The sequence below is a fragment of the Herpailurus yagouaroundi genome, unplaced genomic scaffold, assembly GCF_014898765.1.
Source record: "Herpailurus yagouaroundi ecotype Mexico unplaced genomic scaffold, PumYag 196, whole genome shotgun sequence".
Classification (NCBI taxonomy): Eukaryota; Metazoa; Chordata; class Mammalia; order Carnivora; family Felidae; genus Herpailurus; species Herpailurus yagouaroundi.
The window spans coordinates 16,491,480-16,514,474 of NW_024412427.1; the positions used below are offsets into that span (position 1 = coordinate 16,491,480).

The 22,995-nt window shown below is 51.0% G+C and overlaps 3 protein-coding genes and 1 long non-coding RNA gene across 14 annotated transcripts in view; 1 reads left to right on the plus strand and 3 right to left on the minus strand.

The window, feature by feature from the left end:
- UBOX5 (U-box domain containing 5) overlaps nt 1-12,239 on the minus strand; it is a 37,732-nt gene extending 25,493 nt beyond the window's left edge. For 2 of the 4 annotated variants that reach the window (XM_040447538.1, XM_040447534.1), the window contains exon 1: nt 12,133-12,239. The gene's annotated coding sequence lies outside the window, so the exon portion shown is untranslated. Of the gene's footprint in view, nt 1-9,873; nt 9,974-11,277; nt 11,383-12,132 lie in introns of those variants that run through there. The other 2 variants (XM_040447536.1, XM_040447535.1) reach the window with 2 other exon arrangements.
- Nucleotides 1,901-12,240, minus strand: FASTKD5 (FAST kinase domains 5). Of its 4 annotated transcripts, none has more exons than XM_040447527.1 (2): nt 11,737-12,097; nt 1,901-4,632 (listed from the first exon to the last, which is right to left on the minus strand). In XM_040447527.1, the coding sequence occupies exon 2, from the start codon at nt 4,590-4,592 to the stop codon at nt 2,148-2,150; it is 2,445 nt and encodes an 814-aa protein (XP_040303461.1). In that variant the 5' UTR covers nt 4,593-4,632; nt 11,737-12,097; the 3' UTR covers nt 1,901-2,147. The 4 variants fall into 4 exon arrangements, with proteins under 4 accessions (XP_040303461.1, XP_040303458.1, XP_040303460.1 ...); XM_040447524.1 differs by lacking the exon at nt 11,737-12,097 and adding an exon at nt 12,133-12,240 and having other exon boundaries at nt 1,904-4,632; XM_040447526.1 differs by lacking the exon at nt 11,737-12,097 and adding an exon at nt 11,278-11,380 and having other exon boundaries at nt 1,904-4,632.
- A 2,147-nt stretch (nt 12,241-14,387) lies between these two features.
- On the minus strand, nt 14,388-20,836 carry LZTS3 (leucine zipper tumor suppressor family member 3). Of its 5 annotated transcripts, none has more exons than XM_040447530.1 (5): nt 20,176-20,836; nt 19,383-19,545; nt 18,328-18,804; nt 17,209-18,009; nt 14,388-16,805 (listed from the first exon to the last, which is right to left on the minus strand). In XM_040447530.1, the coding sequence occupies exons 2-5, from the start codon at nt 19,452-19,454 to the stop codon at nt 16,107-16,109; spliced, it is 2,049 nt and encodes a 682-aa protein (XP_040303464.1). In that variant the 5' UTR covers nt 19,455-19,545; nt 20,176-20,836; the 3' UTR covers nt 14,388-16,106. The 5 variants fall into 5 exon arrangements, with proteins under 5 accessions (XP_040303464.1, XP_040303462.1, XP_040303466.1 ...); XM_040447528.1 differs by having other exon boundaries at nt 17,146-18,009; nt 20,176-20,834; XM_040447532.1 differs by lacking the exon at nt 20,176-20,836 and having other exon boundaries at nt 17,146-18,009; nt 19,361-19,500.
- Nucleotides 19,334-21,040, plus strand: LOC121012428 (uncharacterized). Its single transcript, XR_005782100.1, has 3 exons — nt 19,334-19,345; nt 20,683-20,685; nt 20,926-21,040. It is a non-coding gene; the product is annotated as an uncharacterized LOC121012428 (long non-coding RNA).
- The last annotated feature ends 1,955 nt before the right edge of the window (nt 21,041-22,995 follow it).

Below are 22,995 nucleotides of genomic sequence, written 5' to 3' on the forward strand. Positions count from 1 at the left end.
TCTAATTATATCTTCTTTTGTTGTCTTTACCACTGGGTCCCCTTTACTTGGCCCTCCCTACCAGAATGCCAGAATGCTGGTATTCTATTCTTGGTTATCTTCTCTCCCCTGCTCCCCAACCCACAATAACCTCCCTCCCGCCTGTCCCAGGCAACTTCACTCACTTGTGGTTCTGACAGCCACCTGTCCTCATCCCCATTTGAGACCCCAGCCTGGAGATTTCTACCTGGAGGCTCATCTTAGCATGACCGGCACAGATTAACCCTCTAACCAAACACCTTTCCTGCTTTGGTTCCAATTTTAGTTGAGGACTCCGTATCAATGTAGGCACCAAAATCATCATCCCCTAATCCACCCAATTAGCAAGTCTTGTCTTTTTCCCCTTCCAAACATCTCTGAAACTCAGACTTGCCATTCCATAGTTCTGGCCCTCATTATCTCTCACCTGAGCTGTTGCACACATTTGTGAAATATTCTGATGTATCTCATGCACCCCCACCCTCAATCTAGTTCTATTATTTTAACCTAACCGTACTACAACATGAATCTGCCCAATTATGCTGACTTAAAACTCCTTAAAAAAAAATCCAGTCCCTACAGACTTAGGCTCTTTAGCAATGCCGTTAGTTGTGACCCAGATCTGCTCTACCTTTCTAGCCTCACCCTCTGCCTTCTTTCCACCCCAACTCTCCAGCAAAGCCCAGCCACTCTAAATTCCCACGCCATACTCACTAAACATTATCATCTCTGTGCCAGGACCCATTCAAGGCGCCGGAGACAAATTAACTAGTTAACTAGACAAAGTTAACTCAAAGGGCCACCTTCCAACAGGGAAAGTAATAAGTAAACAGATAAAGAGTAATTTCTGATGCTGAGTGCGGTGAGGAAAATGAAACTGAAGATGACAGAGCACAAACACAAGCCACTGGGAGTACTGTTTTAGCACAGGCAGGGAAGCGGGCTTTGAGAGGAGGCCTAAATAATGGGGGCAGGGATCCTTTTTAAAATTCTCACAGATCCCAAATGTTTACAAAGGTTACTTGTATTAAGTTGCATACAAATATATAGAGTCTATGTATACAATCTCTTTATGCTTGCAATTCTAATGCAACCAAACCTGAAGCCCACCTCATGGGAGGCAATGCATTTCCTTCTTGTCTGAGTTACTTGTCATGAACAACGTTCTACCCGGTCATCAGATTTGGGAATCAATGGCCCAACAGGCAGTCATTTAATTCTACTCTTCTAAGTCCAATTTTAGAGAGACAATATCCCAGAGGAAGGGTGGGGAGAGGGAGAACTTATTCAAGAGAAGTAGAAATGCAGAAGGGGGGCTAAGAGAATGACACTAATTAAGCTAAGATAATGACATTAATCCTTGCTGTTTAAAACAGGAAGAACCAGCAACTAAGGATAACCAACCAAATCTAAAGGAGAATGAGACTTTAATTTTAAAGGGTGTGAAGACAACATGGTTGGTTGGGGGCGGGGGGGGGGGAATCTTGAAATGTAAATTAAGCTGTAAAAGATTCTTATTTTTTTAAATGTTTATTTATCTACTTTTTACTTTTGAGAGAGAACACAAGCAGGGGAGGGGCAGAGAGAGGAGACACAGAATCTGAAACAGGCTCCAGGCTCTGAGCTGTCAGCGCAGAGCCCGACATGGGAGCTTTAAACTCATGAACTGTGAGATCATGACCTGAGTCGAAGTTGAATGCTTAACCGACTGAGCTACCCAGGCACCCCAAAAGATTCTTATTTTAAAATAAAGTATATGAAAACCATTTTTTAAAAATTAGCTTTGACAATGTCTGACTACCCTTGTATCTTACAAATTCAAAATAATCATGAGATAAGGCCAGTAAACAGAGGAAGAAAAATAAGACAGGACTTAACTTGAAAATAGGGAATTTACGATGTTTATTAGTTACCTGCACAAATTAGCAACAACTTGTACAATGGGGCCAGGTTACAATTAATTCATGTAACACACAAACTTCACTCTGCCATTGACAAGAGCACAACTAAGTCTCTTCAACAGATGATTTTATTACCAAACCTACATGCTGGCTTTTGTAACTGTTTCCCAACACCTTGCATAGTATACCTCGATAGCCTTTATGAGTAACAATGTCCCTGAAAGCCCTTCAGAGAGCAGAGGTGAACACTTTCTCATGGAGGAACATCAGCTTTTCTAAGCGAGTTCGTTTCAATAGTGGGAGCCATTCCCAGTGGGATACCTCTACTACACGGTACCCAAGCCGATTCAGCTGCCGCCTCTTCATATTGTGCAGTCCGAGCAGATCCCTGGAACCATAGCAGTATTGGTTTTTATTTGTCAACTGAATAGCCAGCTTCACTTGTGGGGCCTGTGTGCAAGCTGGGGGACAAGGGCCAGCCATCTCCATAGCCCCCAATCTGTCTGCCACATTGCAAAGGGAGGTCCCCAAAGGTATAGGTGCGTTCTCTAATTCCCTTTCCCGCTGTTCAGTCTCTGATGCAATCTCTCCCTGGAAACATTCTCTTGATTTCCCTTTTAGTAGCTGATTCATCAAATCATCTGTAATGCTGACTCCCACATGCTTAAGCCTTAATTTGGCTTCATCCTTAATTGGTATGGCTTCTTTGTTAAAGGGTAATGGCTTCATGTTAACATCAAGCTGGACCTCTAAGTCAGAAGATCGGGTATGAGGCAAAATCATATGGTGTTTGATGTACTGGGGCCCACCCAACATGTTCTCTAGTAAAAAGAGAGCTTCCAGGAATTCAGGCTTTGAGCACATATCCTTCCTTGCTAAATTCCACAGCATTTCCGACCCCTCTTGCTGAAGGTGAGCACTAAGACGATTGCCTCTGTAATCTAGACACTCGATGCCAACGGTACCATCAAGAGTATATAGCTCCTTAGTGAGTTCAAACTTACTTCTCTCCTGAGCTAACTTGACGAACCCTGGACTCAAAGCAAAATTGATGAGCTCTAATGGAAAGTACTCAGAGAATGCCAGGCCCAGCAGGCAGGTGAGCAGGTGTTCTGGATATCGACTGAACTCAGGCATCTTTCTGTGAATCTCATTTATCAGGCTAGAATAAAACTCTTCTGTATTGGGTGGCTTATAATTCAGAGTTCCAAATGACCACAGAATCTTGGCAACATCTTTACTTCGGCAATACGCCACCCTTGGAGGCAAAGAAGCAGCCACAGCATTCATTATCCCTTCATCCAGGATGCGTAAGGCTGAGCAAGCAAGAGTCAGGTGCATGACACCCTGAACTCCTAGAAAAGGAATTCGCTGAGGAGCAATCTGGCCAAATTGCTTCATGAAATTTCCGTGATCCACGTGAGTGAAACGGAACATCTTAAGAATATTCACTAAGGCATAACTGCTCAGATGCTGCATGTCAGCACAAGCCAAGTCTCCAATTCTCCGCATGACGTATTCAGAGAGATTACTACTTGATTTAAAGAACCCCAAACAGATTGTACCAACCTCCTCTAAGTTGATCAAATCTATGTACTTGAGAATCAATGATTCCAGTTTTTGCATTAGGTCTTGGGGTGCCTGACGACTTTCACCTATAATATAAATTAAGTGAATCAGCTGGGACAAGGATAGGTCTTTCCAGTGCAGATTAAGATAACTAAAAAAGATTTTTAAAAACCGAGGTACTCTGCGACCCAAGTTTCGCCAGAGATCAGCCACCAAGAGAAGTTGATCCAGACTCATCTCCCACACCTTACTGCAAAATCTGATTTCATACACACCTAGCACTGAATGGGAGTGAGGGATTCCCAAACTGACAAAGGCCTTCAAAATACTGATCAACTCCGGGACATCAAAGAACTGTATGTTTTTCACACTCAGCTGGCAGAGCAAAGCAAAGCTGGTGCTGGACAGCAAAACAGGATGCTGCTCTGCAGGCAAAGAGCTCAGCTTACAGAAATAATCAGCAATGACTTGAGGCTGGAGATTATCTTGATGAACTGTGACTTTCTGCAAAATTAATTCACCTTCCGACACAGACAGGGGCTGGCAAGTCTCAGATCTGTTATAGCTGTGAAGCTGGTACTCTGGTCTTAGCCGTAGGAAACCTCGGGGGTCTTCAAAGGAATCAAAAATTTCTATATCCTCTTCAACTCCCGCAGCCCTGTGTGAGCCCGGCTTCAACGTGCTGGCCTTAGAGGCAGAAGTCCTGCTGAATTCCAAACCTGGGAAGGCACTGCTGGTCGTCAGGATCCTCTGAGAGGAGGAAATGCTATGAATGTTCTCAACTTTTTTGGCAGGATGGCAGAAGCCGCTGTGTTCTGGAGGCTCCTGTCCCTTCGGCTGTGTGTAGCTTCCCACATTCCAATATGTCACACTTCGGGCTGTGCTGTAGGCAAAAGGACTGCAAAACGCTCGATATCCTAAAGGTTTTAACAACTTGAGAGTGGCTGTTGTTCTGGTGTCAGTACTGATCGTTTTGGCAGTCAGAACACAGTCCTTACAGGTTTGTCCAGGCAATTTCTTGTTTACATGGTGCTTGATTAGAGCTGGACAGGGAGGCGTTCCACAGAAACTACCTGGAAATCTTCGGCGTATCGCAAGAGCCATGGGTCACAAAGGACTGGGCCAGAATTGGTGGTGCCAGATACTGAAAAAAGGGTAGATGAAGAATAAGTGGCTTCCACCTATCACAATACCAAAATTTACACATTATAAGAAATGGATTAAACTACACTGCTGTCCACTCAAGTAAGTTCAATGCTAGCGAATGCCCAAATGACAAGACAGCATACATCAAGGCTACAAGCTGCTTCTCCTTGATATCAATGCATAAAGGGCCCACTTGGGAGAATAAGAAAGTTGGTTAAAGCTGCTGCGCTAACACCAAAAGTAAAAAGCGGGACCTGATGTAAAGTTTAATTCATTATACCCACAATAACCCTCCTTGTTCCTAAGCATGAAACTTTTGACTACAGAATGGTTTTCTAATGCTCATTTCCCACACCTTACTCAACTGTTTTCTAATGCTGCTCCTGCACCTGCCAGAAGATGCCTATTCTCCTGTCCAGGCGACTTATCACAGACTTTGAACCACTACCACAGAGAGGCACGCATTTAGGACATATACTCAAAAACTCATTTTGGTGGCAGAAGGCAGCAGCCTGAAGCTCTGCTGTCAATTCATGGGTGGGAAGCAAAAAGCATCTCAAAGCTGGGCTCACGGTTCAGGAAACACCAACTCACACGCCTGCCCCGCTGACGTGGAAGGGGAGCAGCACAGCTTTCCTCTGGAGGCAGCTGATTAGCAATGCTGCCAGGGAGTCAGGTGCTGAAATCTTGCCTCTAGCAGTGCAGGTCCCACTTTCCCCCATGGTAGAAACCAGGAGAGCCTACGAAACAGACTCTGCTATACTCTTGCTTTCTCTAAAGGCTTTTAGCTTTCTTCCCACTTGATAAATGCCAACGCCTGACAAGCAAAACCCAGTGAGCCCTGAGCTGCCAAGATGTGGACTTGACAGGGTTGTTGCTGCACAGAATCCCCTGCGGGTTCTGAGGGCGCAAAGGTGACTTTCTGAAATACCTGCCCAACTCCCCTGTCAACCTCTTCTTCCTTCCAGAGGCCATAGCATGAGAACCAGGTGACCACAGGGCAGGCCAGTGGCTTTGTGAGCTACACAGGCTTCTGTGGATGGTAGGAATGTATGCTCTACTTTCTTTGTGAACCAGAGGAGAATTCTTTTACATGAAATCTTTATACGTTTACATCTTTACTATGACCTTGTGGACCATTCCGTCTACCAAGTTTCAACCTATGGGTCCAGGTGTTACAGACCAGGTGTCAGCAAACTATGGTCCAGGAGCCCAAATCTACCCCTCTGTTTTTCGTTTTTTGTTTTTTTAAGAGAGGGAGAGGGGGAGAGGGAGAGAGAGAGAGAGACAGAGAATCTCAAGGAGGTGCTACGCTCCGAGCAGAGCCTGATACAGGGCTCAATCCCACAACCCTGGGATCATGACCTGAGCCAAATCAAGAGTCGGATGCTCAACCAACTGTTCAAATCTGTAGACCTTCATCACACCTTGGGAACTAGTTCGGAAGAAATAACCGGGGGGGGGGGGGGGCACTAAAACAAAAAAAATTTTTTTTTTTTTTTTTTAACAAAATAACTGTGCTACTCTAAAGCAAAAAATCGGGGTGCCTGGCTGGCTGAGTCGGCAGAGTGTGCAATTTGAATCTTGGGGTTGTAAGTTCAAGCCCCACATTACGTGTAGATTACTTAAAAATAAAATGTTTTAAGAAAAAAAAAGCAAAAAACTGAAAACAATATAAGTGTCCATCCAGAAGGAGGGGGCTGGCTTACAGGATAAGTGTGTGGCAAGCATCAACACGAGAAAATGCACATACAAATACTCAGTGGAACAAACAGAACGCAAATGAGTGCCATCACCTAAAATACACTTATATGAAAGGAAAGGAACTATATAACTTTTTTGTGGGGAGACTTTCCATTATATCTTTGATAAATTAACTTTTCCTTTATTGACATTGAAACTGTTAATACAGAAGAGTATATGAATTTAACAAATACCTTTATAAATAATATAATTTTTTTAAATTTCATTTTTATTTGAGTGAGTGCGCACACGCCCTAGAAGGGGGAGAGGGGGGAGGTGCAGAGGGAGAGAGAGAATTCCAAGCAGAATTCCAGATTCAGCACAGAGCCTGTTACGGGGCTCTATCCCACAACCCTGGGATCATGACCTGAGCTGAAATCAAGAGTCAACCGACTGAGCCTCCCAGGCATCCTGATAAATAATATAATGTTAATTTTTATTAAAAAAAAGTTTTTTTAATGTGTATTTTTGAGAGAGAGAGAGAGAGAGAGAGAGACAGGGAGACAGGGAGACAGAGCATGAGCAGGGGAGGGACAGACAGAGGGGGAGACACAGAATCCAAAGCAGGCTCTAGGCTTCGAGCTGTCAGCACAGAGCCTGATATGGGGTTTGAACCCACAAACTGTGAGATCATGACCTGAGCTGAAGTCAGATGCTTCCCCAACTGAGTGACCCAGGCATCCCAAACAATATAATTTTAAAACACATTAGGGGGGCGCCTGGGTGGTGCAGTCGGTTAAGCGTCCAACTTCAGCCAGGTCACGATCTCGCGGTCCGTGAGTTCGAGCCCCGCGTCGGGCTCTGGGCTGATGGCTCAGAGCCTGGAGCCTGTTTCCGATTCTGTGTCTCCCTCTCTCTCTGCCCCTCCCCCGTTCATGCTCTGTCTCTCTCTGTCCCAAAAATAAATAAACGTTGAAAAAAAAATTTTTTTAATAAATAAATAAATAAATAAAACACATTAGGGACACCTTGGTAGTTCAGTAGGGTAAGCATCTGACTCTCGATTTTGTTTGTTTTTTTTTAATTTTTTTTTTGTTTATTCTTGAGACAGAGTGAACAGGGGAGGGGCAGAGAGAGAGGGAGACACAGAATCTGAAACAGACTCCAGGCTCTGAGCTGTCAGCACAGAGCCCCACGCGGGGCTCAAACCCACGAACTGTGAGATCATGACCTGAGCCGAAGTCAGACACTTAACCGACTGAGCCACCCAGGCGCCCCTTGACTCTCGATTTTGGCTCAGGTCATGATGTCACAGTTCATGAGTTCAAGCCCCACATGCGGCTCTGCACTGACAGCATGGAGCCTGCTTGGGATTCTCTGTCTCCCTGTCTCTCTGCCTCCCCCTGCAAACACGCACTCTCTCTCAAAAATAAATAAATGTAAAAAGAAAAAAAAAGTTTATTTGTTTTTGAAAAACAGAGTGAGACAAAGCGTGAGTGGGGGAGGGGCAGAGAGAGAAGGAGACACAGAATCCGAAGCAGTCCAGGCTATCAGCACAGAGCCTGATGCGGGGCTCAAACCCACGAACTGTGAGATCATAACCTGAGCCGAAGTCGGACGCCCAACCGACTGAGCCACCCAGGCGCCCCTAAATAAACTTTTAAAAATAAATAAATAAATAAAAGTACATTAAATAATTTAAATTACTTCAATTAATACTACCTAAGCGTATTTAATGAATAAAATTACTGTGCATGCTCCTCAAATGAAAAAAGAACCATTTCCTTGAACATTAATGTTTCTGTTTTGGTGATAGAGAGTCTGCATTTCGAATTAATGTGGTTCTTTTTGAAATGCTAAAATACAGGTTAAGTCCCAAGATGGAAAAAACAACAGCCACAATTATCTTAGGGCCTCCTCTGTGCGAGCCTACTATGGAGTTTTTTATCTGCATATAGTTCCAATCCTTACAACCTCTGTGTAATGTAGGTTTTATGGTCTCCATGTTGTAGATGAGGAAAAGGAGACTTCACAAGGTTAAGGAACCTGCTGATGGTTACACAGCTAAGGGATGGAGTGGGGTTTGACATCAAAGATCGTCTGATTCCAAACCCACATTGCTGGTGTACTCTAGCCAAGAAGAGTCAAATTCCAGACAAAGAAGTGGGGAGGACCCTGACCAACCTACAGGGTTTCCAGATGCCAGGGAGCTGGTGGGTTTGAACTGGGTGAACTCAAAAGCCCCTCTCACCTCTAATACAGGCGTTACCTTGAGATAGTGCTATTCAGTTCCAGACTACTGAAATAAAGTGAGTGTCACAATAAAGTGAGTCAAAGGAATTTTCTGGTTTTCCAGTGCACAGAAAAGTTATGTTTACACCATACTGCAGTCTGTCAAGTGTGCAATAGCATTATATCTAAAAAACACACCTATCTTAATTATAAATTACTTTATTGCTAAAAATTGCTAAGCATCATCTGAGCTTTCAGCAAGACATAATCACTGATCACAGATCACCATAAAAAAAAAGGAGAAAGGGAATATTTAGTGTTATAAGTCCATCAAACTATGTGACTGTGTAAATCATGTACAACTTTGACAAAAATTAAATCTGCAAAATGCATGTACTAACAGGAAATTAAGGTATTCTTCAAGAAGACAATCAGTATTCAAAGAAAGCAACGTTAAGTTTCAAGGAAAACGCTGAAAAGTTTTTCTAGCCCAAGTAATTCCTACTGTCTATAGAACTACTGTTTTCTTTTTAAGCGTTTGTTTATTTTTGAGAGAGAGCAAGCGAGCGGGGAGAGTCAGAAAGAGAGAATTCCAAGTAGGCTCCATACGGTCAGCGAACAACCTGATGCAGGGCTCGAACCCACGAACCGTGAGATCATGACCTGAGCTGAAATCAAGAGTCCGAAGCTTAACTGACTGAGCCACCCAGGCGCCCCTCGAATTTCTTTATGAATGCCCAGTAACAGAAATGATGACAAAATAAAGGATCGTAGAGGCATGAAGAGCCAACTGCAAATGGCAACCAGTAGCTACTTACTTTTTCACCTTGCAAGTTTTAGTGTAACTGTATAGACACCATATCTACAAATATATGCCTGAAATATAATCACTTTGGAAGTCTGGTCTTGAGTGCTGTGGGAAAGAAAGGGAAAGAAACATACGGAAGATACATAACCAATAAAGCAAAACAGTGAGGAGAAAAGGCACTGTGAAGGAGAGGCTGTCTGGATGTGTTGCCTACATAGAGAAAGCACAGCCGAGAGAGTTAGCTCCTTACTTAAGGACTCCCAGAGAATCCCGAAAAAAGCTGGAAAGGGAATGGTATGAGACAGATGCCCAATCAATAATGCCTGACACGTTCTCTAGAGGTTCAAAGACATGTGACATCAGCACAAAGCTCCTTTCCTAGTTTAAGTGCCACATGTACATCCTCTTCCCCATCTCTCTTTAGGGGTCCTAACAAACCAGAATGGAGCCTCAGAGACCCCTGGCACTGTCCAACCACCCTAAATGATGTAATTTCACAGGAGTGAGGAATCTTACCTTTCCACCTTCCAGGTACAGGTCTGAGCAAGGCCGAATAGCTTCATTTTAAACTACAGTCCAGAAGTTAGAGGAAGGGAGCCAGACGGTGGAAGACAGCCATGCTAACTGTAGATTAAGTATATAACACTCTCAGCATATTTAATTCACCAGTTACTAGATCTCCTCTCTGAATTCTGATTTCCATCCTTTTGCTAGAAAGGTTTAACCCTCCTATGTCCTGTTAAAATTGCCACAAATAAATGAATACTTCAAACTCTAATCTTGTCTTAGCAAATAATTTGTTGAGCAATCCTGAGAATTAAAAAAAACCCAGAAAACTAACTTCCTCTAGGTGTTAAGAGTCTACCAAGTTTAATGCTCCTGGTGAGGGCTTAGTGACTGACCTAAGGATCCTTAGCTGTTAACGCAAATGCTAACGGGGCTAGACTCTTCTGTGCTTCAGTTTCCACACTGGAGCAGAGCCTACAAGACAGGGATCTACCACTACTGCCATGACAAAGGTCAAACACCAGTGCTAAGGTGTTTAGGTCAACGTAAGTATCACCCAGAGTTAAGCCAAACCAAAATCAATTCTAACAGCCCAACCCCTTCACTTCATTCTAGTTTCCACTCTTATCAGAGAAAACAGCACACCACAATTATCTGTGAAACTTTTTTTTTTTTAGTTTATATAGCCCTTCCTCCCCTTCTAAGACTCTGCTATTCCTCTATCAGAATGGCAAGAAGGCCCCACAGATGATTGTTAGAGCCGCTGCTCTTAAAGGATTCCACACACTCTGTCTTTAGAAAATCTCTGGGTATGTGGGGCACCTGGGTGGTGGTTCAGTTGGTAAAATGTTTGACTCCTGGTGTCAGCTCAGGTCATGATCTCACAGTGGTGAGATGGAGCCCCATGTGTTGGAGTCTGCATTGGGCATGGAGCCTGCTTGAGATTCTCTCTCTCTCCCTCAGCTAAAGGAAAGAAGGAAGGGAGGGAGGGAGGGAGGGAGGGAGGGAGGAAAGAAAGAAGGAAGGAAGGAAGGAAGGAAGGAAGGAAGGAAGGAAGGAAGGAAGGAAGGAAGGAAGGAAGGAAGGAAGAAAGGGAAAGAAAGAAAAAAGAAAAGAAAATCTCTGGGAATAGCAACAGAGAGCAGACACTCAGGTCCTCTCAGCCCATGTGAATGGAACTGCTAAAGGATTGCTAAAGCAATAGATGGGGAAGAAAACCATACCGTCAAATAAACTAGACCTGCACAACTCCCAAAGGCCTCACCTTCTCTGTTGCATTATGCAACACTGAGTCTCCATACTTCATTTTGATCTCCCAGGCAGTAGTGAAATCAAGCCAGAGCTTGCCTGAGGCCATTCAGAGCAGTGAGTTGTACAATCTAGTTCTGGAAAAGCGGCTTTCTTACTGCTCACCGAGTGTGAGCCAAGGGCGGAAAACAGGAATTCACATTCCAGCTGCAACAAATGACTAGAGCACAGAACACCAGACACGTTGGTGCTAAAGCACTTGGCTGCCAGCTCCATAGGAAGAAGCACTCACTGTCCAAGGGTTTACAGTGAGTAGGCAATGAAGCATGACCTGAGGAAGTGGAAGAGTTTAACTGGTTTAAAGAGGGCCCAAAGCTCCCTGAGTCAGGACAGAAGAGCTGTGTCATGATTTGTACGGAAAGAGAAAGGGCAATTATTTTTCTTACCTCTGGAGAGAAAAGGGAGGAAGACATCAATAACGACCTTAGGTATGTGCAACTAGAAACCGTCTGTTACAAACGGGGACAGGATATACACTGTATTGATATTTACTGAAGGCTCAAGTTGACCCGGGTACTAAGCAAAATACCGTAGGGGCCTGCGGACCAGCGGCATCAGCCTCACCTGGAAGCTGGTCAGGAATGCGTCATCTCGAACCTTACCCCAGACCTACAGACCCCATCTCCAGATCCCTGAGTGGGTCGCGTGCACGTGTTAAGTGTGGTAACGAAGTGCCGCAAAACACCTCACTGGATTCCCACAACAGCCCTGTGAGGCAGGCAGTGATCATCTCCGTCTCACAGAGGAAAAGTCAAGATTCAGACGAACCGATTGTCCAAGGTCACAGAACTCTGGGGTGGCGGGGTCGCCGACATTCTGCCTAAACGGGCCTGCGAGAGGAGTCCGCAGCCCGGGCCCGGAAACGCCCGGCCCTGCGCCGCCCAGGACGGGAGAGGCGGCCAAGGCCCAGGTGGACAGGGAGCGGCCGCCGAGTCCTCATCCGCGGCCGCCGCCACTCACCTGAGCCTGGTGAACACGGGCGCCGCAACACCAGACCCTGGATCCCGCGAGCTTCCGCGCCACCGCCACTCCACCAGCAACACCCGGACCTCACAGCTCCACTTCCGGCCAACTGCCCGCTACTTCCGCCTGCTGCGCCGGTGACGGGTGCGGCCGAGGCTCAAAAGGCTCTGTCAGCGTTTTCCAAGGACGTTTTCCATTGTAGGACGGTGCCGAGAGGCCGGGGGAGTCTAGGACCCGCGGAGGCGAAACAGCGCCGTGGATGGACCTCTCTGGAAGTCGCTAAATAGCGTAGATACAGGTTCGAATCCCAGACCACCACTCAGGGTTAAAAAAAATATATATTTTTTTTAACATTTATTTATTATTGAGAGACAGAGCGAGACAGAGCATGAGCAGGGGAGGGGCCGAGAGACGGGGAGACACAGAATCCGAAGCAGGCTCCAGGCTCTGAGCTGTCAGCACAGAGCACAAATCGAGAGGTCATGACCTGAGCCGAAGTGGGATGCTTAACTATCGGAGCTACCCGGGCGCCCCGCCACCCAGGGTTTTATAGCCTTAGAGAAATCACATTAACTCACTAAGCCTAGTTTCTCATCTGTATGGTGAGGGTAATCATCAATAATAGAGGCATCTGTGAAATGCTCTCAGGAGAAGAGTTAGTGATGAAGAGCCGAGCCTGTTAGGAGAAATGGATATGAGGAGCCAGAGCTGGAGGAGGCCAGTGCTATATAGTAGATGAAGCCAGGGTCATCCTTCACCTCCCTAAGTAGAGGGGTTCACACCTGAGCTGCTATCAGCACCTAAGCAAGGAAGAGACCCTCCAAGAGGGCCTGACCCAACACTGCCATTCTGGGGAAAACTTGAGCACTGCTGGTTGGGTTTGTCATACCTTGTCAGTGCCCTGGTTGCTGGTCCACCTATCCTAAGTGCTGTGAAGGAGACTTGAGAACTGACTTTCCCTCCAAGGTACCATCTTGTCCGGGAGACAAAAACCAATGCAGCGAGGACACTTCACTGCAAGGAGGGGCAAGCCTGGCAACCCAACTCTGGAGCTCTGCGGAGGGCACTGTTTGCCTGGTTTTCTCACTAGGGCCAGACCAGAGCAAATATTCCTTCTTGCTGATTAGGACTCTCTTTGCCAGAAGAACCCAGAGAGAGCAGAGGGCCCATCCCCAGGGGATGAACCAGATTGCTCCAATGCAGCCATGACAGTCCTGTTCTTCTTTGCCAAATACTCAGTTTCCCAGCCTCCCTTGAAGTGAGAAGAGGATGCCGCTCAGTTCTGCCCATCAACATTTAAAGGGAAATTTACCGGCAGGATTCTGGAAAACTTTTATCTTCATGATAAAGTAGTACTGCCTCAATCCCTTCGTGGAGCTGTGGCAGCCACTTTGTGGCATGGAGAGAACTACATACTATGGATGGGAGAGTAGGAACATTAAGTCTTATGTCCTTGAAACAATACTTATGACAGGATGCTTGTGACCAGAATTGTCAGGTAAGGAAAAATAAACCAGCCTTTAAATTCTTGTAAATCAAGTTGTTCCTTGCAGCAGGATGCATTCTTGACTGGGGGCGGGGGGGCTCCGTAAAGATGACAGAAGCAATTATAAAGGACAGCACTTACCCGCAAAGGACAGCTCCATGCTCGCAGCACTCTTGGGTCCATTCTGTCTTTGGGGCCTCACCACTGATTACAAGTCTGTTCTCAGCCTTCGTGTTTTTGTATTCTGCCCTCAAACTTTGGCCAGTCGCTATAACATGGCTCAGGATACTACATCTAGCTGTCCTGCATCACCTACCTTCCAAGCAGCAGCCTGGTGTCCAGATGCTGAGTTGGACCCACCTAGAAACCCTTCAGGGTGACAATCCTAGCCGAAGAGAAAGCCACGGGCAGAAACTTGGAACCACGACTCCTCCTGGGCAACATGGAGGAGCTTGGGCTTTGGGCCAACCTTCTGGCATGGCCCAGTGAGCACCTCCGGACTTATGCCTCCTCTGGGAAATCCGTTTACTCCAGCTTTGCCCTCCACACCCCCTAACCCAGCTTCACCTCCCAAACCTGCAAAGACACAAGCAGGCCAAAGAATGCCACTCAAGAGGCTTTCTCCATTTTATTTCTTTGGGAAAAGAAAACGAAGTCTTTCCATCACATATGGTAGAGATATATATTTATATATATTTATATATAATTTCTTTTGTGGTTGGAAGTCCCAAAGCTGAGTCTGTTCATTTTTTTTTTTTTTTTTCTATTTTTTTCCTACTAATGCCTTCTCTTCCCCCTGCCCCTCTGGCCTAGGCCCAGGTTCTGGGGCAGGTGCAGTGAGGGGTGAGTGGAATGGGCAGTGATTACCAGGATGGCTCCCCCAACCAGTTCAGAGATCTGGTGAGGGTCACCGGGAAGGGGCTGTGCAGAGGGACAGAGGCCACACAGAGGGGCACTCTTGTTTTTGTGGGGGACGCACAGCTCATTAAACAGTCACCAGTCATGGGAGGAGGCTGGTCAGGGGTTGGGGAACTTGCTCACAGTAGTTGCCAGCTCTCTCCACCCTGCCCTCCAAACCCAGTCTTGAGGGTGGGAGGAAGAGAGTGAAAAGAGAGAAATACAAGGGTTGAGGGCCAAGCCTCCTCTAATTTTTATTGCTGGTGAATTAGAAATTTGCCTTTCCCTTCCTGTCTTACGGAGATAGACTCTGAGAGGATACCGAGAGGGAAGTGACATTGCTGTCACAGCCCCCACTGATGGCCATGCAGGCCTACCCTGGGCAAACCCAGGGTCCTGGGAACTCAGGGGTCAGTATTCCTCTCAGGTCAGCTTTGTCCTTCAAGGGCAATCACAACCATCCCCCTCGCCCCCCAAAACAAAGGCCTCTGGCTCAGGCTTGGGCCCATTGGAGCTTGGAAGTGGGCAGTGCACCAAAGATCAAGCAGAATTTTCTACTGGAAGAAAAGGTGAGGTTTGGGGGAAGAGGCGGCCTAGGACAATGATGTTCTGAGCGTGAAAGCAGAGGGAGGCTGGGGGAATCGAGTGGGAGAAGACACAGGAAGACATCACAGACACTCATATGACCTCAGAAACTGGGTGAGGGGAGTGCCTGAGAGGCAGGTAGCACTTACGAGCTGTAGTTAGAGCCGGACAGTGGCCCTGGGTGTGGGGTGAGCCAAGCAGATGGGGCTATCACCCTGTGGGATCCTGGCCGGAAGGGTGGGGTAGAGCTAAAAAGCCTCCAGGTGAACCTTCCCAAGTACAGGAGGGCAGATCTTCCCCGGGCACTGAACCTCCACCCCAGCCTCCCCTCCAGCCTGATACGCACATACAGACATACACTCAGGACCAGGCCAGGCTCTGAGGCCTAAGCCCAAGAGACCTTGGTGGGGGAGGGGCTGGGCAAGTAGCCCTCTCAACCACAGACAGGCCATCTGCTCCCACTTGTCCTGCCAATCTGCCCAGGGAGGGGTAATAGAGCAGGAAGGAGAGAGGCCAGGAGCCCAAGGTCTGTCAGCTTCAGCAGATCCCATGCAGGCCCTCTCAGACTACATGGCCTAGGAGGTGACCACAGAGAGCATCACTGGACACCGGGGTGGCCAACAGTAGGAGCCCAGACCTACCAAGGGGCTGGGGCACCTCATGGCACTTCAGGCCTGCTATCTCCATCTCTAACAAAGCAGCACTAATAAGGGGAGCATGGGCTCCCCTGCTGCCTTGGCCCCTCAACCCCCACTCATTCTGCCTCCCTCTATCCCCTCCTTGGGAGGAGGGTCCGAGTGGGTTGCCCAGCCATAGGGCCTGGAGGGCCCCCAGTGGGGGGAGGGGAGGGGTCTGGTCACAGCTGCTTTGAGAACCTCTTTGGTCTGGGGACATGGGGGACATGGGGAAGAGAGAAGGTGGGGAGGAGACACTGTGGACTCTGGCCTTTGACAGGGCATTTGTCAAAAGGCCACATGCCCATGTTGGTGGTGGGGGGGGGGGGTCAGATTTCTGTGGACTCAATGCGCTCGAGGCGGGAGGGCGTCCAGGCTTTCTTCTCCTCGCCGTGTTGCGGGGTGGGTGTGCTGGCACCCCCCGCAGCCCCGCGCTCCCGCAGCCGCCGCTCCAGCTGCTGGTTGCGCTGGTACATCTCCACGTAACTCAGCTGCAGCTGCTTCTGGTACTCGATGACCTTCTCCTTCTCCTCCAGCCACACGCGGCGCTCCTCCGCGAAGCTGGCTCCCTGGCGCTCCCGGGCTCGCCGCTCGGCCGCCAGCTCTGCCTGCAGCCTCCCCACCTCCCGCCGCAGGGCCCGCGTCCCGCTCTCCCCGCCAGCATCCGCCTCCCCGTCCAAGGAAACCAACGAGGCGGCGGCGGCCACCCCGGCCTGCCGGCGCATCTTGGCCTCGTCGCTCTCGCACGTGGCCAGGGCATCCTGGGGCTCCGCCGGGTCCACAGGGGTCAGCGCAGGTTTGAGGCAGGCCGCGGACAGCTCGGCCTCACCCAGCTCCAGGCTGGCCTGTTTGCTGCCGAAGGAGTCCCTCAGGCTGAGCAGCTGCTCCTCCTTCTCCCGCAGCGAGGCCCGGCCCTCCCGCAGCTGCGAGCGCAGCCCCACGATCTCGCTCAGCTTCTGGGACACGTCGGCCTGCGAGTCCTTCAGCTGCTGCTTCAGGAGGGAGATCTCCCCTGCCTTCTGGCACACCTGCACAGGGGCAGAGGCGAGGAGGGCCAGGGTCAAGGCAGAGCCCTGTTGGCTGGCACCACAGCCACCACATCCAACCCCAGAGGCACACAGCATGCCCAGACACAGCGTCCGCTCATGGGACATTCAGGAAGGACACACCGGGCCCTCTTCGGACTCAGGACACACCTGGCTCAGCTCACACAGCCCTGGGCCCGCTCTGGTGCCCACAGACATTCCTAATCGTTTTTGTCTCCCTCCCCTTCACTCCCCTGTGACAGTGGGCCACAGCTCTGGGTTTCTCTGGAGGGACAGAAGGAAGGAGACTCAGAGGGGGAAAGCCCAAGCCCCCTGCCCGCACCTCCCACTTAGTTTCCTCCATCCGGGGCAGGAAGTCAGCCTGCTCCTTCTGGCAGGCGGCCACCTTGTCCTCAAGCTCTTCCCGCTGCCGCATCAGCCGGGCTGCCTCCTCCTGCAGCTGCTTCTTGTCCTGCTGCAGTCGCAGCACCTGCAGCTGTAGGCCCTGCTGGGCGCGCTGGGCGCGGCGGGCCACCTGCTGCAGCTTCCCACTGCAGCCCTGCCGCAGCTCAGCCAGCTCACGCTCCCACGCCTTCTGCCGCTCCTCCAGCACCTGGGCCACCGCGGCCTCGCTCTGTTCCAGGCTCCGCCGCAGGGCTGCCACCTCCTGCTCCTTCTCCCACAGCCGCTCCTCTAGCTCCTGGATCAGAGCACTGGGCGAGGGTGGTGAGCAGGCCGCGAAGGGCAGGCCTCCACCTCCGCCCTCCCCAGACCCCAGGTGGCCTGGCCGACCCATGGAGGAGGACGACCCACTCTTGCTGGAGGCCCGCCCACTGTCGGAGGTTCCCAGGTCCTGGTAGCCCGAGCCACCACCGCTGCTGCCGCCACTGCCACCACCGTAGCTGGCAGTGCCGATGCGGTTGATGTGGCTGGTGGAGGCACTGAGGGGCGCCAGGTGCTGGCTATAGCTGGAGCTGTAGGTGGGCAGGCTTGTGAGTGAGTTCCGGCCGGAGTCTGAGAGGCCGCCCCCACCCCCGCCCGCTGGGGTCATGGTCCGAGACTTGTCTAGTCCGCCCTTGAGACCACCAGGACCCTGTCGCCCCTCAGGAGTACCATTGGTTTGTGGGGGGCACAAGTTCTGCATGGAGTGGAAGTTCTTGGGTACAACGGGCTTGAAGGCTGAAGGCCGAACTAGCGGCTCTGAGCACTGAGTAAAAGCAAGCAAGGGGGAGTAGGCATCAGAATGGGGCCTTAGCCCTGGCTCCAGCCTCTTCCCTTTGAGACACGTTCAGCCCCGCCCCCAATTAATCTGCATCCTCAGGGTCCCTTGAAGCTGGGTCTCCACCTCACGCTACCTGAAAACCAAGTCTCTGCCCTGGGACCACCAGCTAGACTTGGCCCTCAAGACCCCTCCCCATGTCTTCTTAGCCCAACCTCTGGCCCCCACAACCCCACCTCCAGGGCCCACTTGATCCTCCTCTCTGGACAGCCTCCCATCTCCCAGAAAAGGGCCCTGGGGACTGACCTGGTCTAGCTTGCCAGAGGTGGCCAGGAGCTTGGGCGGATGACTGGGCTCACGATACTGTGGTGGGGCCTTGTCACTGCCACCGCTGCTGCTACTGCCACCACTGCTGCCCACCACATTGCCGCAGACATCAGTGTGGTCACTGCCCCGCAGCTCGCCGTTGAGGTAGAGGGAGTTGGCGAGAGCCTTGTCTTCTGAGGGGTAGCGGCCTGGCCTCTCCCTGCTCGCCCCACCACCACTGCTGCGGGGGCCGGGGAAACTGCCCTGGCTGCCCCCACCCCCTGTGCGGGTGCCCACACTCTTCATGGCGAACTCCTGGGCATGGGCCACCCCACTGCCCACACTGCCCATGGCCAGGCGAGGGTCTGGGGGTCCGAGCTCAGAGGGCCGAGGGGCAAAGGCCAGGAGAGGATCCCGCCCTGGGTCAGCACGCACAGGCAGTGTCTCCAGCTTCGCCATGACTAAGCCAAGGGGACACTGTGGGCACAGGTGGGAAGACAAAGATAGGTCAGTCCCACCCCTACTCCCACCACCCCAGCCAAGTCAGCCCCAGCACCACCTGCGCCCCACCCTCTGGTGTCCCCTTCCCTCTAATGGGCACAAGCGTTCCCGGACACCCAGGGTGAAGGAGTGGGGCCGGGGTAAGAGGACAGCTTGGTAACGGGGTGCCTGTTGCCCACCTGATGAAGCCCAGGCCCCAGGGCACCATGCACATTCCCTCCCAGCTTTGCATTCCTCTCCTCAGCTCCTGCCTCAACCCCACCTCCTCCATGAGCCCTAGTTCTTCACTGCAGCCCTCAGAATTTAGGTGTTCTTGACCTTGGGTCTGGGCACCTACTACCCAACCGCATGGGCTGGGGATAGGAGGCTGGAAGGGGACAATAATACCCGAATTCAACAGGGACCCTCAGAAATTAAGAGAGGGAGAGAACCCACCCCTATCCAAATATTGTGTGTGTGGGTGGTGGGGAGGTCCTTCCCGGGCCCCTAACCTAGGGTGTTGCAGTCAAGGGAAGAAGTGGAGGCTCACTACCAGCGCAGGCTCCTCTCCTTGCCTTTCCAAGGGGGTGGGGGGCCGACGGGTCCTCAAGCCTGGGACCCTCCGAGGCCCGGTCTGCAGGGGCCATGTGCCTCACTCTCGCAGTCGGGGCTCGGCCCGAACCAGCTGTGCGACTTTGGACGGGCCGACTGAGCCATCCCGGACTGCAGTTTTCTCCTCTGCGAAATGGGAGGAATGAAGGACCTACCTCGTGGAGCTGCCGCGTGTCAGGCGCCCCGAGGCGGCGGGCGCTGGAGAGGACCGAGGTCTCGGTGCGGGAGGGCGGGAGCTGCAGCTGCCGCGCGCCCGTGGGTCGCCTGTGGGCGCCACCTCAGGCACGCCCCACCCCCCGCAGACGGCCGGGGACCGCGGCAGTCGCGCTTGGCGAAGGGATCTTCCCGAGGTCTCCCCAACTCGGCCGCACGAGGGGCCCCTTTGCCACGGTCAATACCTCTGCAGAAGCCCGGGCGCTGGCTGAGGCCGGGGCAGAGGACGAGGTGCAGGTGGCTGCGGGCGCGGGCCTTGCCTCCCTCCGGGCCAGTGTTTCCCACAGGTGGGCGGGGCGAGGGGCGGGGCTTCTGCACCCAGCTGCGCCCGCAGGGGATTCCGCGCGGCCGATCCCCCACTAAGAATTCACTGCCACCGGGAAGACTTCCTGGATTACTGCCTCCCCCCGTTCTCTATGGACCCTGAACCACGAAGTTCTCTGAGCCCTTCCGTGAGCGTGCGCCCCCCCCCCTCCCTCCCCTAAGGCCAGCCCACAAGAGCAGGGGGAGCAGCGCAAGCAGGGCGACAGGGCCTCGGGTTACCTGTGCTCTGGGAGGCCCCGCTTCCTGGTTCTTTTGTCTCAAATCCACACCTGGAAACACCTGCCCCAGAGATCCGCATAATCTAGCGAGGCAAAGGCACCAGGCAGTGCCAGCCGTGCTTGTAGACCCTCAAATACGTTTGTCAGAGGTGGCAGGGGCACCCTTCAGGCTTTTACCCTCTACTCCCATGAGAAACCAGGCAAGGAGCCCTCCTTCTCTACGAAGATGAAGGGGTCCAGGTGGCACCTCAGTGCCCCTCAGGCTGTCTTCTACCCAGATGCCTATTCTCATGCCGTGGCCTTGCTATTAGGCCCCAGACCAGGGGATCCTGACAAAAATCTTGCCCTTCAGGAGTCTTTTGGCTACCACACCTGGAATTACAGCTTTAAGTGGTTGGGAAGTTCACCACCAAGCCAGTCCCCACTGCCTTTGTAAAATTCCATTCTCTCAGCATCTGCCCCCCAGGGGTGGAGAAGAGTACTGTACCACCTCCCTCCCTAGAGCCAGTCTGTCCCCACATGCAGGGCTGAGACTAGGGTGAGGCCAGGGATGCACCTAGTAATTTAAGTGCAGTATCAGTAAATGCAGGACCCTGAGAGTGAGTGCTTTCTTACCTCTCATGCCTCACTCTAGTTCCTGCACTGCCCCCACTCCCCACATACTCCAGCCCAGCTACCCTTCAACTCAAAAATCCCCCTCCCACCCTAAGCATGATCCCCTTCTCAGCATCCTTGGGTCCAGTGTAGGGAGCAGCTGGGGCATCAGGGTGGATGTGACACCCTTAACAAAACAGAGGGAGACTGTTTGGGGAAACAGGTACTTTGGGAAGGACCAGAGAAAGATCTCTCTCACCTACTGGATGGAAAGAGAGACTGGGGTGGTCAGCATTCAAGGGTGGTGTGGGTGGAGCCCAGCATCGAGCTGGGGGGGGGGGGGGGCAGAGCCCCGGAAGTCTGGGAGGCAGTGTGGACTCAAGACGGAGGCCAGAAGAAGGCAGGCCCTGCAAACCAAGCTGGGGGGCTTCGAGAATGTGGGAGCAGCTCCCAGTAGTAAAAAGAGGCCAGGTAAAATTGGGATTGGGAGGTGTATCTTGGATTTGGCAGGTGGAAACCTCACTGGTGTCTATGAGAGAATGGCTTTAGAAAAGTGGTGAATAGCAAAGCCAGACTAGAGGAGTAGACGGATCTGGAGGGAAAGACGGGAGCGTTCTCTGCTAAAAGAGAAGGTCAGAGAAGACAGTAGTTTAAGGTGGTTTGGGATCCAAAGGCTCTTTTCTAATTTTAAATTAAGCATGGTAGAAACCTGAGTATGTTGATATGGTGAAGGAAGGTGCCAATAGCGAGATTAGAGATCTAGGCAAGGGGGCTACACCAGATGCCTGGATGTGGGCAGGCGCAAACTTCAGAAGTGATCACATTGATCATGACAGTGACAGAGGATAATGTTTGCGAAGGTGCTTTATGAGCTGTACGGTGCATTACAAACATGCAGTACTACCTTCTCTGAGATTCAGGGAAGAAGAACCTGCCATAGGTTGGGGCTGATTGTATGCCACTCTGCCCCACTATTTCCCTGGAATGTGTGTGGTCTCCAGACAAGCTCAATGCCCAGAGACCTAGTTGGAAATGAGGTGTTCCCAGGACTGTCTCCTGGGACCATCTCCTGCTCTACCTGGGGAATCTTTGATTGTCAACTCACAGCAGCTCTCCCTGGGGCCTCGTTCCCCAAAGAGGGAATTGCCATTTCTAACCTGTCATGATCAACCTCATGCAAATGTTCCCTGCCCCTTGCCTCCCCCAAGTTTGGGCTGCTGCAGCTTCTTTTCTCAAAACCCCAGCAGGGAGCTGGCAGGACAAAGAGGGGCATATGTGTCCCTGACAGGCAGAAACTGAGCCCAGAGGAAGGGTTTGAGCTTCGTGTATGGGTCCGGGTCCTGAACTGGCCCAGGTAGCTAAGTGGTTTGCATAGGCAGCCTCATGGCATCAGCTCGAGCACCTGAGATGACAGGTTGCCCAATTCTGCCTCTCTGTACCATCAACCTTCAGTGCCTGGGGCATTATGCACAGTATTGATGGTCGCAAAGGGACCAAATGAACTATATCTGGGGTTTGCATGGGCAGGTCCTTCCAACCCCATGACCACTCAACCCCTCCCTCCCTATGTCCTTCCTAAAGCTAAGAACACTCCACCCTTCTCTTGTGGTCTCAGAGGCTCCTATACCAACCCATTTACCCCCTAAAGCTTTCAGTAGCCCCTCTTGCCAGCACCCTTGCTGGGGGCTCCTCACTGGCCTTTTCCCCCTGCACTCCCTCCTACACACCGCTGCCAGAGGACTCTTTCTAAAGGGCAAAACTGATCTTGTCCCCGCTCTGCCTAAATTCTTCCAAGAGCAGCACCAAGAACAGTCGAAGGAGTTCTGGAGGCATCAGCTCAAGTGTAAATCCCAGCTGAACTGATTAGGGATGAACGCGTGCAGGTTATTTCACCTCGGGTTTTCACACCTACCTTACAGGAATCTTAAGAAGTAAATGTATTATGGGTAAAAGGCCTGGCATTTCTCTCAGTCCCCAGAACCAGAGCAGAGCTTGCGGCAGGGCCTCCAAGGCATCTCCTACTGCCCATCCTATTCCCCCTAACCTGAGCCCCTCTCCACTCCACACAAAATCTCTTCCCAGATCTCTATGCCCACCCTGCATCCTTCAAGGACCAATCCAAATGCTGCCTCCCAGGACAGCATCCCTGATCATCCCAGGGGAGCAGGGGCCTTGGGGCACTTGGCTCAGGCTACTCCAGGGAGATTTCACTCTGAGGCTTACCCCC

Bases quoted from the DNA above. Each gene is read 5' to 3' on its own strand.
- LZTS3 (XM_040447528.1), bottom strand. From the start codon at position 19,454: ATGGCCCCTGCAGACCGGGCCTCGGAGGGTCCCAGGCTTGAGGACCCG. The intron at 18,010-18,327 runs GTCAGTCCCCAG...GCTTTTACTCAG, and splicing joins CCTCTGGCAAGCTAGACCAG to TGCTCAGAGCCGCTAGTTCG. The intron at 16,806-17,145 runs GTGCGGGCAGGG...GCCCCTGTGCAG, and splicing joins TGGAGGAAACTAAGTGGGAG to GTGTGCCAGAAGGCAGGGGA.
- FASTKD5 (XM_040447527.1), bottom strand. From the start codon at position 4,592: ATGGCTCTTGCGATACGCCGAAGATTTCCAGGTAGTTTCTGTGGAACG.